Source organism: Camarhynchus parvulus, chromosome Z (genome assembly GCF_901933205.1).
Source record: "Camarhynchus parvulus chromosome Z, STF_HiC, whole genome shotgun sequence".
Taxonomy (NCBI): domain Eukaryota; kingdom Metazoa; phylum Chordata; class Aves; order Passeriformes; family Thraupidae; genus Camarhynchus; species Camarhynchus parvulus.
Window position 1 is genome coordinate 58,951,373 of NC_044601.1, and position 16,560 is coordinate 58,967,932.

The 16,560-nt window shown below is 35.4% G+C and overlaps 1 protein-coding gene across 1 annotated transcript in view; it reads right to left on the reverse strand.

Annotated features, from left to right (window-relative positions):
- The window catches only part of SPEF2 (sperm flagellar 2), a 74,785-nt gene that overhangs the window by 41,809 nt on the left and 16,416 nt on the right, over window positions 1-16,560 (reverse strand). The window contains exons 7-17 of the mRNA XM_030968613.1: window positions 14,245-14,433; window positions 12,783-12,970; window positions 11,385-11,553; window positions 6,404-6,620; window positions 5,803-5,933; window positions 5,535-5,580; window positions 4,679-4,791; window positions 3,799-3,902; window positions 3,060-3,307; window positions 1,578-1,683; window positions 622-779 (exon numbers count right to left, since the gene is read on the reverse strand). Coding sequence (XP_030824473.1) covers window positions 622-779; window positions 1,578-1,683; window positions 3,060-3,307; window positions 3,799-3,902; window positions 4,679-4,791; window positions 5,535-5,580; window positions 5,803-5,933; window positions 6,404-6,620; window positions 11,385-11,553; window positions 12,783-12,970; window positions 14,245-14,433 — 1,669 coding nt within the window. The remainder of the gene's footprint in view (window positions 1-621; window positions 780-1,577; window positions 1,684-3,059; window positions 3,308-3,798; window positions 3,903-4,678; window positions 4,792-5,534; window positions 5,581-5,802; window positions 5,934-6,403; window positions 6,621-11,384; window positions 11,554-12,782; window positions 12,971-14,244; window positions 14,434-16,560) is intronic.

The window sequence follows — 16,560 nt, forward strand, 5'->3', positions numbered from 1 at the left end:
ATTTTTTTATGGTGGTAGAAGATATATGAAGATTTTCTCATTATAGGTATGAAAAAAACCTCTGGTTATTTAGAGATCACTATTGCTGGTTTACATGATGCATGTGTCCCCTTGGATGCTTCATTTGTTTTTCTTTTCTTTTTTTTTTTTATAATTTTAAATTATTCCTTCTTTCTGGATAATAAGGAGGAAAAATGAAACAAAGGTGTATCAAAATTAATGTCAAAACCACTTATACTTATCCATATTTTTATGCTGCTACTGATATATGATATGAGATACTGACTGTATGTTCATAATAGCAAGTTAGACTTTCTTATACAATAATGCTATCCCATAGATGACGATGATGGCTGTAATTTTTAAACCAGGAAGAAAGGACTGAATTTAATGCTTTAATTTTTATGTGAAATTGGTCCATATACTCCGAAAAGGTGAAAACACAACAGAAAAGTTCAGACTTCTGGTGCAGTTATCACTAACTGGCAAATCCTCAGATTTTTCAGGGGCAGCAAAAATGTAGGTTTGACATATAATTTTATATAGTAATTATTAGTGTTAACTATAAAAGACAAAGTCTTTTGTTACTGAATTCTAGAAAGCAAGACTATGAAAACTTACTTGTATTCTGATTTTTCACAATTTCTTCTATTATAATTTCCTTCACTGTTTCACACACAACACTTTCTTCTGTCTCTGCATTTACTTTCACTAGATTGTTTTGTTGGACTGAAAACCATTTCTCTAATTTTGGCCATGTCTTTAGGAAGCCTGAAATCCTACAAAAATCATATCAATATATGAAATTGAAACCTAACTAATGGAAAACAAAACATTTTCTAAAATTGATAATTAAAAGAAAAGGCAGATCATCTAATTTAACACTAAAACAACTCCACCCACATCAACCCCATCATTTTAAATATAAGAAAGTTTTCAAAATTCTATTGATAACTAATAATATATTTCTTACTCTTTCATGTCACAAGCTATATTTATTTTCTAATATCACAATAAAACCAATAGTAATGCATAATATAATAGTCTGAAACAGTTAACAGTATCAAACATTCAGAAGAAAGAATTGTTCTTTATTTTCCTCTTTGTGAAAAGTTAAACACCTAGTGATTCAATTTAAATTAGAAAACTAAGTGGTTTTTGTAAATGTAGAAGTGGAAAATAACATTTTACAAAATCTCTAACTCAATTCAAGTGTATTTCACTTAAGTGCAGTCACATGTGTGACAGACCTCAGATATAAGTGCACACATAGATACACACACACACACATATATATATACAGAATGTATACACAGTTCATGCAATATATACCTGAAAACTAAATTTCCCTTGGAACAATACCCTGGAAAATCAAAACACAAGAATTCTTATTTGCCAGGAGGATTTATATTGTGCAGAAAATGAAAATATGCTTTAGGCTCTACATTATAGAAAGGTCTAAGTAGATTCTTAACATTAAGCATGTAAGTATTGTCCTGGATCGCATATAAGATTCAGATCAGTTACACACCTAAACATCTGGCTGAAGTAATATTTTTGTACTTCATATAACTTACCTATGTAGCACCTGCTCCCTGGCCAAGTCAATATTTTCTTCTAGGATTTCAGCGTCTGAATTTTGATTGCTGCTCTGTTCAGACTGAGATGACTTTCTTTCATCTACTGTGTGGAAAACCAATATATAAGCATATATTCAAAAAGGCAATTATTCAGACAGTTATTCACCCAAACTAAGATAATAATTTTACGAACAAATTCAGTGTTCCTTGATCTTACATTTCTTAACATAAAAGTTGGGTACCACCCAACACCAGCAGGGAGTCCTGCCTCTTCCTCGGTTTAAGTGCACAGCCAATTATAGCACTAACATTTCCTAATGGATCCTTTTCAGCCATAAAAATCTTCAGTTGAAGATGTGGAGCATTCCTGTGGGAGACTATTTCAGGCTTATCTACTCTATCAATTAGAAGGTATTTTTCCATCTTCATCCAAAGTACCTACTTTTCACAATGAACAGACATCCCACTTCATCAAAAGACAAAGTATTCTCTCTTTCTGAGTCTTCTTTAAATTTTAATAAAGCCTTTAATTCATTAGATTTTTAATTGTTCTATTGACTCTTTCTATCATCACATTTACATCTTATGAAATAAATTCTATGTGTATTTCTGAGATTATATTAAATATAACCACACGTTACAAGTGTTTTGGCAGCATAAGGTCTTAAAATTAGCAATTTTTAAGTCTCTGTACATTTATCCCCGCCAGATTTTTAGCAAAAGCTCTAAAGATTTTGTCCCATTCTCACTCCTACCCATACATAAAAGCCAAATGTACATGGTGCTTTAACTCAAGCTAATTGCCATCTAGGCACTGCAATGAAAACTACAAAGAAGAATCTCCTCTTAATTTGGATAACACATGACGTACTCATTAAAAAAAGTCTGTTTCAGCAAGGTCTTAAAATGTGTGGTCTGTGAAAAAAAGTGAAACAGGTGAAACAGCTCTCAAAAAGCCTTTGATGTCTTTGCTTTGTTTGGCCAGAATTCTGATTCTGATCATTCGCTGACTAACTGAAGACAAGACAAAGGCAGTAGTCAATAGGGAATTTATTCTGGCATTCTCAGGGAATGAATATTGGCTCATCCCTCTATCTATAATTTCCTTTATAAGTGTGTCTCCTGAAGAAAAACACTATTTACAGACACGCACTTGTAATGCAGTATATTCTGCATCTATTATAACTTGTGTTTTTTTCCTGCTGCTGTTTTATGTGATATCCAACACCACCCACTGTGCTATCTCATCTGCAGTGAGAGTACAAATACAGCATATACACATGCACTTGCCCACTTTTAATCTGCCTTTGACTGAAACAAACAGAAGTATCTGAAATAACCTGGAAGTGTTCAAGGTACAATTAATGAGATTAAAAGAGATATAAAGAAATTGTCCAGTAATGCTATTTTGCATTATTAACTACAAGTTACAGATATCTGCTTGTCATTTTACTTTGTTAATAGGAGTTGGAAACTTACATTTCATGTTTGCTGCACGTTCCAGTACCAGACTGTCTGAAATATCCAGTAATATAGAAACATCAAATGCAGGTGAGGTAGGAGGAGGCTGGGTAGGGGCTCTGGGATCTATAGCAAGGGTCAGCTTTTCAGAAATTGGATCTTTTGCTTCTACATCAATGCCTGTATAGGATTTTTCAAATAGCTTTGCCTGATCAATTGTCATTGGAAACCCCTCCACGATCCACCCTTTCTCTGGTGGTATTTGGCTAAAACGAAATGAAGAACCAGAATTACACAGTGAAATGATAGCTTAATAATAAAACTGAAATAACAGCTTGTTCTAGCCATCATCCATCCTTAATTCAGTACATTAAATTCCTGATGCATACAGAATATTATTAGACAGATATTATTAGACTGTAAAGTAATGGATTTTAAATCAGCAGAAAATAACATCAAGTCTAATTAAAGTGAAAAAATCAGAAACAAAATGATTTTTGCTGTCTTGATAAATAAAGATTTCAAAACCACTCTACAGAGACTGCTCAGAGGCATAATTTAAGTTTTCTCAAATAAGTCTTTTGCTGAAGTAATAAATACGAAAATCTATTTTATTATTTACAGTATACTAATGGGATTAATACAACTTAAATTATATTCATGTAGGAACTTAAGTGCTAACTGCATTTCAGGATAGTTGAGACAATTTTCTGTCAAACAAGGGTAGATAAAACCAAGCATCTATACAATTTCATACGTAATGGCTTCCAATAGGATGTCAATTAGTAATTCATCAGGAACACTTTTTCCGTTCTTCAGCCATTTCTGTGATGCAGCACCAAGTTGGGCACGTACAGAAAGCTGTGGAAGAGTGCAACAGAAGTATGCTCAGAATGTCCATAACTGTCCTTGAAAAGAGTCGTTGAAAAGTGTGTGACTCCACATTTCATATCATATATTATTTATTTATATTGGGGATGGTGGCTGTTATTTATCAATAGCAATTGGGGGGGGGGGTGTCTATGAAGGAGAATAGACCATTTTTAATCGTAAAAAATGCCTAGTTTAATTGAAACCTCCAGCTGATTTCCATGATTACACTCAAAAAAAAGACGAAAAAAGATAGAGAAAGCAAGGATACGAAGGCCAAGAAATTAAAATTAAGTGTTCTGATTCTCAGCTTATTCTGATTCCCATTACCACTGATTATTTCATACAGCAGCACATAATTCATTAGTTTTACAGGTTTTTTTTTATATCATAGCTCGGGAAGTAATTTTGAATGAGCAGTAGGCCATAAAAATCACTGTAGAATTAAGCATTTTTAATGTAAAGAAAAGAAATCTTGTCAGGGGATTAATTACCTGCCTGGCTGCAGCAAGCAGAAATACATTTTTGCTAACTCAGAAATGCCATAGAAAATACCACATCTTATGTAAATGTGGGATTTTACAAAAAAATATAGAATTTTAATAAGATGTACAACTCTAAATAACATACAGAGGAACAGATTTTCACAAAAGTCCTTTTCATATTTCAGAAAATACTTGAACTCATGTCAGTAATTCAGAATTATGAACTTAACAATTTTAAATAATGTATTTTTATAAAGTAGAAACTAAAATTGGACTACTAACCTTGGATAGGCCATCCTGACTGCTATCCAATTCAGATTCTTCCTGGATTTCTTCCTGGGATGGATCCTTTTCAACAGGACCATTGTCTAAAATAGGTTCTAAAATAATGTTTGATGATGCTATTACTATCAAACTCATTATTACAGATAAAGAATAAAAGTACATGGCTTGTTATTGTTCTTTGAACAAATCAATACAGAAAGTACATAAAGTTGTTAGAATCATAGGAGCATTGAGAAATTTAGGTTGGAAGCAACTTCTCAATGTCACCTAGTTCAACAGAACCTTCTGCTCAAAATGGCATCAGTTAGAAGGTCTGACCAGATTTCTCAGTTGTTTACCCCATGTGATCTGGAAAACCTACAAAGATGGAGACTACACTACCTCTCCAGGAAATTTGTTTCAGTATTTGGCTTTCCTCATGGGGAAAAGGCCTTGTCCTGTGTCTAGGCAGAAGGGTAACAAAAAGGGCTTTTGCAGATCTCTCCACAAAAGAAAGACTGGGGAAAATGTCTGCTGGGACATGCAAACGACTAAGGTACCCCAAGGCCCTGAGACACACAGGAAAATCTGTGCAACAAGAAATACTTACCTGTGGTAAGTTCTGTGGTGGGTTCTGTGGTAAGTTCTGTGGTAAGTTCTGCGGTGGGTTCTGTGGTAAGTTCTGCAGTGGGCTCTGTGGTAAGTTCTGTGATAAGTTCTGTGGTAAGTTCTGTGGTGGGTTCTGTGGTAAGTTCTGCGGTGGGTTCTGTGGTAAGTTCTGTGGTGGGTTCTGTGGTAAGTTCTGTGATACGTTCTGTGGTAAGTTCTGTGGTAAGTTCTGTGGTGGGTTCTGCGGTAAGTTCTGTGTCTGTGGTTTCGGGCTCCTCTAGAAGATTTGGTGGTGAATTTGGTAAGCTCTCCTGGTCCTTGTATCAAATATGACAGGAAATGGATTAGAATAAAAATGACATCTTACAGAAAAAAACTAGCTTGTAAATTCAAGCTGATTCTTCCAGTCTTACCTGTCAAAACTTAGAATTAAGTATCAAATTGAGTAAAAAAATCAGACATGCTTTTTTCCTTACACATTTCATTCCCATCTACCTGTTAGAGCCAAGACCAAAACTAGGGAATATACTTACTTCATTTCGCTCTCCAGAATTCTCTGCTTCCTGTGAAATTATGCTGGATTCACTTTTCATTTCATTATTAAGAAAAGCTTCAACGGCCTCCTGAACCAGAGTACCAACAGACAGTACCTGAATATTGCAAACTAATACACAAAAATATTAGATAGCTACAATATGAGTTGAGTATACATACAGAGAAACTATTACAATCAGTTAAATTAATTATTTAATTTGGTCTTCTAATGTAAATTGATTTCACTCTTTCTTCTCTGTAACTACTTCACAGTATCTATCGACAATGACATAGCTATCTTGCTAGTCTCTTCTAAAACCAGTGTCTCCAAAGAAGTTCACCAAAAGCATTTCCCAATTTTCAATGAAGAAATATTAACATTCCAGTCAATATTAATATTACTTTCAAGTTCCAGTGTTTCTAAGTTTATTTTGGAATATAACAAAGGAATGACACACAATCAATCCCAGCAAAATACAGATGCATCTGAGGTTCACGAATTATTAATGCAAGGATTTTCCCAAAAAATTTTAATTTAAGAGTAGGATTTTAACACAAACATTTTAAAGAATTTTAGGCAAACAAACAAACAACCTCTACCTTTTTCAACAAACTTTGCACAGGTAGTTTTTCCACTAAACACTTTTCCCAAAACACATCCCTTGACGGGAAATGAAGGAAATTCACGTGAAGATTTGGGTGTTGGAGGATAGAACATTTCCATCAGTCTACGAAGTACATGACCCAATATGTTATTATTAAGAGGAGGTTTGTTTTCACTGTTCTCTTCAGCTGGGCTCCATTCCCCTGTCATACTCTGTATAAATGACAAAGTAGCAAATCTCAATATTGCTATAATCTTGCCTTCCATCTTTCTAAATATATATACTTATTCACATAAAAATACATAAAATAATGCATTTGAATAGTACTCAATAACAACATAGTTTTTAGAATAGAACCTCATTAAAACCTATAATTATGTCATAATCATTAAATATTTATTGATATTCACTAATAACTAGTTGAGAGACAAGTACTTATATAAACATTTTCATAGATTCTGTGATTCTGTCTCTGGATGGATGCCATAGAGAAGGTTAATGAGTTAAGGACAGGAAGAGATCACTCATCAGTTACCATTATGGGCAAAAGACTTGACCTGGGGAAACTGGTTGAATTTAGTATGAATCAAAATCAGAGCAGGACAGTGACCACTAAAACAAATCCTACAAACACTGTCCCCCCAGCCCTCCCTCCTTCCCAGGCTAAACTTTATTCCAAATTGTGTAATTCCTCCTGCCCTGCAGAGCAGGAGAATGGGGAATGGGGGTTATGTTCAATTCATCATGTTGCTTCTGCCGCTGCTTTCTCTTCAGTGGAACCTTCATCTGCTCCTGCATGCGATCCTTCCCACAGGAGCCAGTCCTCCACCAATATATCCAGCCTGAGTCCAGCCTGATGGGCTACAGTTCACAAATGGCTCCAACTTGGTCCCTTTCATGGGGTACAGTCTTCCATGAACATGCTGCTCCAACATGGGTCCCCCATGGGGTCACAAGTCCTGCCAGCAAACCTGCTCCAGCATGGGCTGCTCTCCCCACAGGCCACAGCTCCTGCCAGGAGCCTGCTCCAGTGAGGGCTGCTCTCCCCACAGGCCACAGCTCCTGTCAGGAACCTGCTCCAGTGAGGGCTGCTCTCCCCACAGGCCACAGCTCCGGCCAGGAACCTGCTCCAGTGAGGGCTGCTCTCCCCACAGGCCACAGCTCCTGCCAGGAACCTGCCCCAGTGAGGGCTGCTCTCCCCACCCGCCGCCCCCCGCCAGGAACCTGCTCCAGTGAGGGCTGCTCTCCCCACAGGCCACAGCTCCTGCCAGGAACCTGCTCCAGTGAGGGCTGCTCTCCCCACAGGCCACAGCTCCGGCCAGGAGCCTGCTCCAGCACGGGCTTCCCATGGGGTCACGGCCTCCTTCAGGCACATCAGGCACCTGCTCCAGTGTGGCCTCCTCCAGGGGCTGCAGGTGGATCTCTGCATCACCATGAGCTTCCATGGGTTATGGTAGGATCTCAACAACAGAGCAATGTAGCACTTCCTCCTCGTCATTCACTACTGACCTCAGTGTCTGCAGTTGTTCCTCTCACACCTTCTCACTCCTCTCTTCTCTGACATCTGCACAAAACTTCTTTTTTCTTCTTAAATATTTTATCACATAGTTGTCACTGCTATCCCTGGTTGGCTCAGCCTGCGCCAGTGATGGGACCACTTTGGAGTCAGAGCTGGCATTGACTCATGGGACATGGGGGAAGCTTTCAGCAGATTCTCAGAGAAGCCACATCTGCAGCTCCCCACTACCAGAACTTTGCTGTGCAAATTTAATACAGATTCCTATATCACTTTTTTAATTCCATAAACATGAAAAGTATTTTCACCAATATTATGGAATTATTCAGTAGCAGATTTTTGTACTAGAAATCCACTATCCTAATATTCTGCACTCTAAATTTGGGCAACGTTATTGCCCAGTATCACTTTTAAACCTCAGAAAATTTAATGAATAAAGATTTCAAATATATGTATTTGCCTAACACACATTCAATAGAGAGGAAAAAAAATCAAACCAAAGCCAACAACTCAAATAAATTCAAATTTCATTAAGGAAAGGAAATACCAAGTAGAAACTTCCAGTTCATCTACCCTGAGATAAATAGAAATGTATCAATTGTATGATTTAATAGGTTTTACTAGTAAAGATCATTTTATTGAAAATCACACTGGAAGAATGAAAGAATGTAGTCCAAAGAATGGCACACAGAACTGTACTTTTACTCTACCAGTTTTGCATCTTATAGCACAAGGAAAGTCCAGCTGTCCTGGAGTTTATGCTGCAAGAAGCTGAAAGATATTTTAGTATGCACAATAATACTAGTCCTGTATTAATATTAATTTGGTTGGAGAATATTAAACAGCTTTTTGGAAATGCGTAGACGAATAATATTTCCAATTAGATTCTAGTTTGTCACTTCATTTTGGGTGCACAACAAAGCTTTGATAGCAAAGTCAAAGATTTCAGCCAGGAACACCCCAAGCAGGAAAAAAGGAAGAAAAAACTGGTTCACAATGAGACTAGTAAAGCATGGTAAAAGATTGCATAGAGAGTCTGTGAAATGTCTTGGAGTAATTGAAAGTTGACCAAACAATGCCAAGCAACCTTACCTGGCTCAGAAGCTGGCCCTGCTTTAAGCAAATGACCTTCACAAGCCTTTAATCCAAACAATTGTGTCATTCTATAAATTAAATATTTCATCACCATCAACAGAAGTGAACAATGCTAAAGTTCTACTCAAAGATAAGGTTTTGAACTCATGTTCTGGGTAGAATATGCAACATTTTCCTAAATTTACTATCTGGACCATGTATTGCCATAGCATACATTCTACTAGTAGAACACGATCAATGCTGACTTTGAACACGTCTACTAGACAGAAAAAAACAATTTAATTATCAGTCTAAAATAAAATTAAATTAAAATTAAAGTCATTTATTTTTAATCAGTATAAACAAATAAAGTAAGTATTTTTGGGTAGCACCATATCCCCTCTCTATCATCTCTCAGAAAACATACTTCTTCATGTGTAATTGAAAAGACATCCTTAAAAAAACCCAAATACTTGCACTATCTGAATAATTTTTCTTTAAACCTATAGGTAGAGGTGGATCAGTTCTTTAAATTCTATTAGACCTCTAGAAAAAATTAATTCCAAGTGGAATGGGTTCCCCCATTTTTCAGTTTTCTTTTAACCAGAAGATTGCTAGACTGTACCTCTCATAAGGTAAAATAGTTTACCTTTCAGAAACAAGTTTTCAGGCATCCAAGTGAGAGTTACATAATTCTTGCTCAATACTTTTGAATGAAACCAGCAATTATTTGAGCAGTACCTAATGCTATACTTGGTTTTTGATTATTGAATTAATTTATTAAGTGATTAGCCACAACTTAAATCATGGTAGTTTCAAAAACATATTCTCACAATAAAATATAATATGTAATGTGCAATGGACTGATGGAACTGCATTTTCTTGTATTTTATCAAATACATCTGGCACTTTTAGCTGGTATGCCTAATGTAGGTGAGGTATTCTTGAGAGATGCCAAACTGCCTGTCCTGGGCTGTTTTTTCACAAACATTAGGAAAATCTCTACAAACGTTGTGAGAATGACCTGCCAACAAAATTTTCATCTAGAAGCAAGACTTTGAAAGAATTAGCCGTTCACGTAGATTTTTAGAAGACATAAGTATGAACTGGTGCCAACAATTTCACATGTCATATGATGCCAGTTTTTGATGAATAATGATTCAGAAAGGCATAAGACTACCAACATCTGGGAATAAATTAATAACGAAATAATTTGAAATAGCCTGGCAGGAAAAAAGAGGCCTTAAATGTATCAATAAATTTCTCTGACATTCAGTGATGTTACACTTATAGAAAATTACTGAGACTTCATAATGTAAACAAACTATGACTGAAAAACTTAATTTTTCATTAGTGCTCTCTGTTTCCTGTCTATCTTTTATGTCCTCCTTGCTGACTTTGTGTATAGCCCTTTCTTCACCAAAGAAAATAGTGACAAAATTCCTACATGAGTTGGCATGCTGTGAATTAGGACCTTATAAAGAGACAAATCAGAAAAGCATATGTTAAAAATGAAGCTACAGTAAACTGAGCTTTCAGGCATTCATCACAGAAACTCATAATGGACATCTATATTCCCTGCAAAACAAAAATTTACCAAGTGGCTCAGGATGTAGAAAAAAAATCAAACATATATTGTAGTTATAAATCCCCAACAAGAAAAAGACTGGGTATTTTGTCACATTCTACTCACCAGGCTATTTGAAAAGTCTAAATATATAGTGGGATTTAATTAATATAACCATGAACATAATTTTTAAAAAACTGTACAATACATTTTAACAAGGAACCATCGACTGTTAATCTTTCAATTTTGAAATAACACTGATGTATTGAAAAGTTGAAGCTAATATACTCTGAAAAATATTTACTTGTATTCTAATAGAAGATTAAGAAAAATGTCAGCCATTTTTAATAATTTCCAAAAAAGGTTACTGTATTAAAACAAATAGTTCACTCAAACCAATAAATCTTGCTAGAGAGCTTTCACTCAAAATGGCTGAAATTAAGAGTTCAGGTTTTGTAACATGTCTACTATTTCATTTTACTGCTTTTACTGGTTACATTCTGTTGCATTTTCCAATCTGGTAAAATTAACTATACCTTTAAATTCCAATTAGCTGAAAATTCACTGCATTGCAATTAATATGTTGGTCCTACAACTCAAAAAATATAATCAAGGTTATATATAAGAATGGAATTATAACTCCTACTAACATCAAATACAGTTTTCATACAAAACATCAGGCAATGAAAAGAAAATGCTTGTCTAAACTTGACAACAGAAACCAGTAATAGAACAAAATGCAAGATCACAACATGAAGTTTATGATTTTGAAAAAGCAAGGTGTATTATCTTCCATTACGCCTTATCAGTTTCGTGTACCTTGTATTCACCATAATCTTTTTCATCTAACAGACTGATTTTATTCAGCTCTACAAGTTGTTCTGGGCTAGGTTCATCTGACAAAGGTTGAATTGAAGCTTGTTCATATATTGGTTTTCCTTTAAAAAAAAGTTCCTTCCAATCCAGCATCAGTTTTAGTGGAACACGGCTGCATAAAAATGAAAAAAGGGAAAAGAAAAAAACCCAGTTTTTAACAAAAAAATTAGAAGGTTGGATATTTGACAATAGTGTACTCAAATTTACAAGAATTCCAATCATGAAACAAGCATATGCTAAACTAGTTATAGTTTATAATGCATCCTGAAATTATTACAGCCTCTTATAAGAGTTTGCTTGCTTTTATAACAGCTCTAGGCACTTGTAGGCTTTAGTGTTTTCACAAATGTGTCATCATACAATACTTGGCTAGCAGAGCTCTGTAGTAACAGTTTTGCTATTGCTACTTTTCCCCGCCCCAAAATATTTCCTTTTGTACTGTAAAGTCTCCTCTTGCAAAAAAATCTATAGAATATTTTTTCCTCAAAGTCAAAATTAATTAAGAATTATATTAATTAAATTTTTTCTTTAGTTAGTAATTTCACTAAACTGTGTGCCTAGGTTGGCTATTTTACCACATACTAAATAAGCCTAAATGTATATAATTTCTATTAAATAATCATGTGTATTTCATATTGTTACACTTTTATTATTTTAACATAAAATTACACTAAAAAGCAATAAGATTTTGGCATACTTTCTAATACTGTAAGTCTAAACCCACAATCAAATCACTGAGTATTAATGAAGTACAGCAATGACTCCCCACTCCATGATATTTGAAACATTTCTACAGTACGGGCACTTGGAGATTACTGCCTTTGTAGGACCTTCTCAAAAACCCTCTGTAATTAGGGCATGTCAGAAGAGGGAAACACAGCACGGAGGACTCAGAAGAATCTGGGCTTAATTGATGTACTTTGGACACTCCAAGCAGTATATATAACTTGGGAAATTCATCCTGTTTATATTATACTGAGGAAGTGTTCACCTAGTGAAGCAAATTAGGATGAGATGAACACCATTCAGTTTTAAATTTTAACTAAGGAATTTGTTAACAAGAAAGGAAATCAGCAGTTCCACAACTGTGGCACTAGTGGATTTTGGTCTCCTAAGAATTCAAGTCAGTTGAGTTTTCAAGAAATTTGAAAAGTCTCCAGCATTAGTTCACCCTGAATTACACACCAGTCAATCCTCACACAAAAATAAAGTTCACATTCAAACTAATTCCAGCTGCCATGTAAAATACCTGAGAAACTACATCATTTTCCATAATGCTTATACCAGTCTGATTAACGCAGCCTAACAGCTGTTAGTTTTGCCTGGCAGCTACATACTCACTTGTTTGTCAGTTGACGATATTCTGCTACTTTTGTCGATATATCAATGATTAGGCCTATCATTTCCCAACACATAGAATAATGCTTTTTATAGCGGGCCTGAGCTCTTTCAGCAGCAATTTTCTCGTGGTATTTTCTTTCTCTGGTTATTTGTTCTTCATTGTCAATAGCTTCTTGTTTTGCAATAGCCTAGAATTGTTTTTAAGGAAAAAATTTGAGACTGCAATGAAAATAAGAGTGCAGAGGTACACAGTCCTGAAAATTAAAACTAACTTAAGAAACAAGAACAGCTCAATTCTCACCAGAGTTGCACAGCCAGCAGGCAGACTAACACATAAACAAATCTAAGCATTTTTATTCACTCTATATATTCCCATTTGTTTGCTTTCTAAAATAGAATAAAATAAAGGAGAAGCCCATTACTTCTTTTATGAATAACAGATTAAGACATATTCAGTCCTTGAGGGCAGTGAAATTACAGCTTTCAGTATAACAACCAGTTTAGAACATGTAATTTATCTTACTAGAATCTGATCTTCAAATGGTTTCATATTATTGATGTTGTTCAATCTTTGAAAGATTTCTGGTCATGGTAGAAAATTATCAGTAGTTCCTGTAGTGGTATGCTCCATCACCACCTCCTGTGGTGGCGGCTGAAAGCATACTTAAAGAGACGATGTAATCAATAGCTATAGCTGCTGATTACATAGGATTCCAGCTGTGTTGGAGGATTTGGAGTTGCTGATCGTTTTTGACAGGAGGAAAAAAAATTCCAATATTATATTATGGCCTACTATGAGCATAGCACTTGGCAGTTTTCCACAGAATTAGAAGTCCTTTTAATCAACTTAAAGCTTCAAAGCAGAAATTAGCACTCATGAGTGAAACTACTCCAGCATTTTTCAAAAACAGACTTTAACAGATCATATCTAAATGAAATTAAGAACATGATTCCTGAAACAGGACCTTAAGTTATTGTCCTGTTGCCTCTGTGAGACTGTGCCTTTTAAAACTCAGCACACAGAGATGTCATCCTACGAAGACATTACAATCAATATGGAAGAAAAATCAGATTTTCAGTTACTCAGCTTTATCCCTTATTGCAGGACCATGGAACAATAGAATGGTTTGGGTAGGAAGGGACCTTTAGAGGTCACCTAGTTCAAACCTGCTCCCATGCGCAGGCCCACCTTTCACTGGACCGGGTAGATTAGCTGTTCTTTCTCCCTGCAAAATTCCCCCAAACGTTTAACACAGTACAAAATGCACTCAGTTCCACAGTTACAGTTACATCCTTATTGCTTATAGCTGTGACTTTGAACAAGGACAAAAGAATATATTTATCACTAAATCATCATGTCCCTAGCAAAGTCCTGAAGTCTAACAGTTGACAACACAAATTCCATTTTGTAACAGGAAGGTATTCTAGCACTCCTGCAGCAATTCAGAGATCAATCTTTTACCGCTTCTCTGTCAAGGGCTTCCTGGAACTCCTTCTGCCGTCTTTCTTCATATTGCTTTTCCCTGAAAATCCTGTTTTGCCTTATCACCTCTTTTTCATGCCGAACGTGCATGAGTTGAGCAGCAATCCTTCGCTCATGCTGAGATTGTTTCATTAGCCTGTAAATGACCTGCTCCTCCTGGTAAACCTTCTAAAAGATAAAAAAATAATAGTACTAAGCACAACTGATGAACTATTTCCTAGAAAACTCATCAGTGTCTAATATGAGAAATAGGAATGCTGTCGTATGATGGCATTTACGTGCTTACATGGGACATAAATTCAGAACAACATTAATATCTATTTATTGGTACAATTTGCACGAACTATGTAAGAATTCAAAATATGTCTTAACTGAGATACCCAGTAAAAATATATCTGGTCAGACTAACTCCATTTTAATGTGGTTGTTTCCCATCTGCAAAGAAACTGCAGCATATTTCTAATAACAGCTTGTTATCTGAATATATACCCTTTCTTCAAATCATTAATTTAACCCTGTTATTCACCAGTCCTATTCTCAGCCATAATCTTCAGCATCCTTGAGCAATCTATTTTCTACAGATTTGAAATTTTTTCTTCTTTTGGGGGAATTGGGTAATTATATTCTCCATTCTTCCCTATTCACCAGGCTGGGACTATGAGGAAGAATTCAAAACCGAGCAAAATACAAGACTTCTGGGTAATAGTTCCAGCGTCCTTACTGGGACATGAATATAATATACTATGCAGTACAAAAGGAAAATCATTCTGAGCTATTGCTTGAGGTGTGGTCTGTATGCACAGACATTTTGAAGGTTGTGAGTTGTTATTTTTCAAAGTATTCTTGAAACATAATAGTATCTTCTCACTGCTACACTTCTCCAGACTTTTCGTGGTATCTAAACTAATGCTTAATATAACATCAAGTTTTGCCTTACTATCACAGTCCAAAACTCCTTCTGAGTCCTGAATAAAAACATCAGCTTGCCTTATAAGCATCACTGCCAAATACCAATGCTACAGCAGAATTCTAGAGGAAATTTCTGATTTGCTGAATATTTGCTTCTGATGCATCAAAACTGCTATGAAATGTACTCAGATGTAAGGACTTAAATTGGGATCTGATTTGAAGATCTCAAATTCGTTCTCCTAAAAACAGTGGCACAAGTAAAGTCAGTTAGTAATAATTAAAAAAAACCAAAAATATAAAAACCAAAAATATACCAAAATAAAGTATCAAAATAAAGTATTTTCTTTCAATCTGTTTTTTTCATCAGCTGTCTGTGACAGAGAGAGCAAAACATCTTATGTAACTTCACGTATAAATGAAAAATCCAACTTGATTGTATATGACATTATCTATGAAAAAATTCTATGAAGAGATCTATATCTGTCCTACACAATGGAGTCAGGATACCTGTAATAGAATTCTAATGCAAAGCATGACTGCAACAGTTGCAATAATAAGAGAAGAACTTTTTAAAAAATTTAGATATTTAGTATTGATGGTGGGGAGAAGCCAAACAAACAAACAAGCAAATATCTTTCCATATTTTTTAAGTTCCTTTCCCTTCACAATTGCTGGAAATAAGTACCTTCTAATTAAATTCTGGCGACTCGAAAATATTAAGCTACTATAAAAAATCTTAATATTTTCCTTATTTTAGCCAAAATGTGGGCTTTGCCCTCTGCTTTCCTAGTACTGAGTCTCAAGACAATCCCCATAAAAAATGTGCACTCATCTCAGGCCTTAATCATAGAGTCCTTCACCTGGATGCTATATTATCTCTCTACAAAGCTTTTCACTAAATGAAGATCTAATTTCAAATATGTCTTGTTTTGATCTGTAGCGTACTATTTGTAAATTGTTTGCCTATGGAGGGAATATCATCATACATCCAACTGAAATGGAAAACAATGCAGTCATAACAATTTCACTCCCTGTGTCACTTAATACAGCTCAGGGGAGAAAATTTTCCAATAGTGCTGCCTACTGAAGAGTTAATCTGTCCATTTTCTCTTACCTTCATGAGCTCAAGGCAATAACAGGACATACAGTGCCCTTTTCTGCCTCAATTCTATCCACTGTTTCATGGTACTTAGTATTTCAATTAAGATTTCAAAGAAGAGCAGAGGTTACACAATTTACTTCCTATTGCAAGTAAATATCCTTAATTTTTTTCATTAATTGCTGCTTGCCCTCAACCACAAATTATTACAGCAGTAATAAGCCTTCACCAGGAGAAAAATGATGTTAAATTCCTTATTGGCGGGGAATTGAAGGAGCCACTCTAAC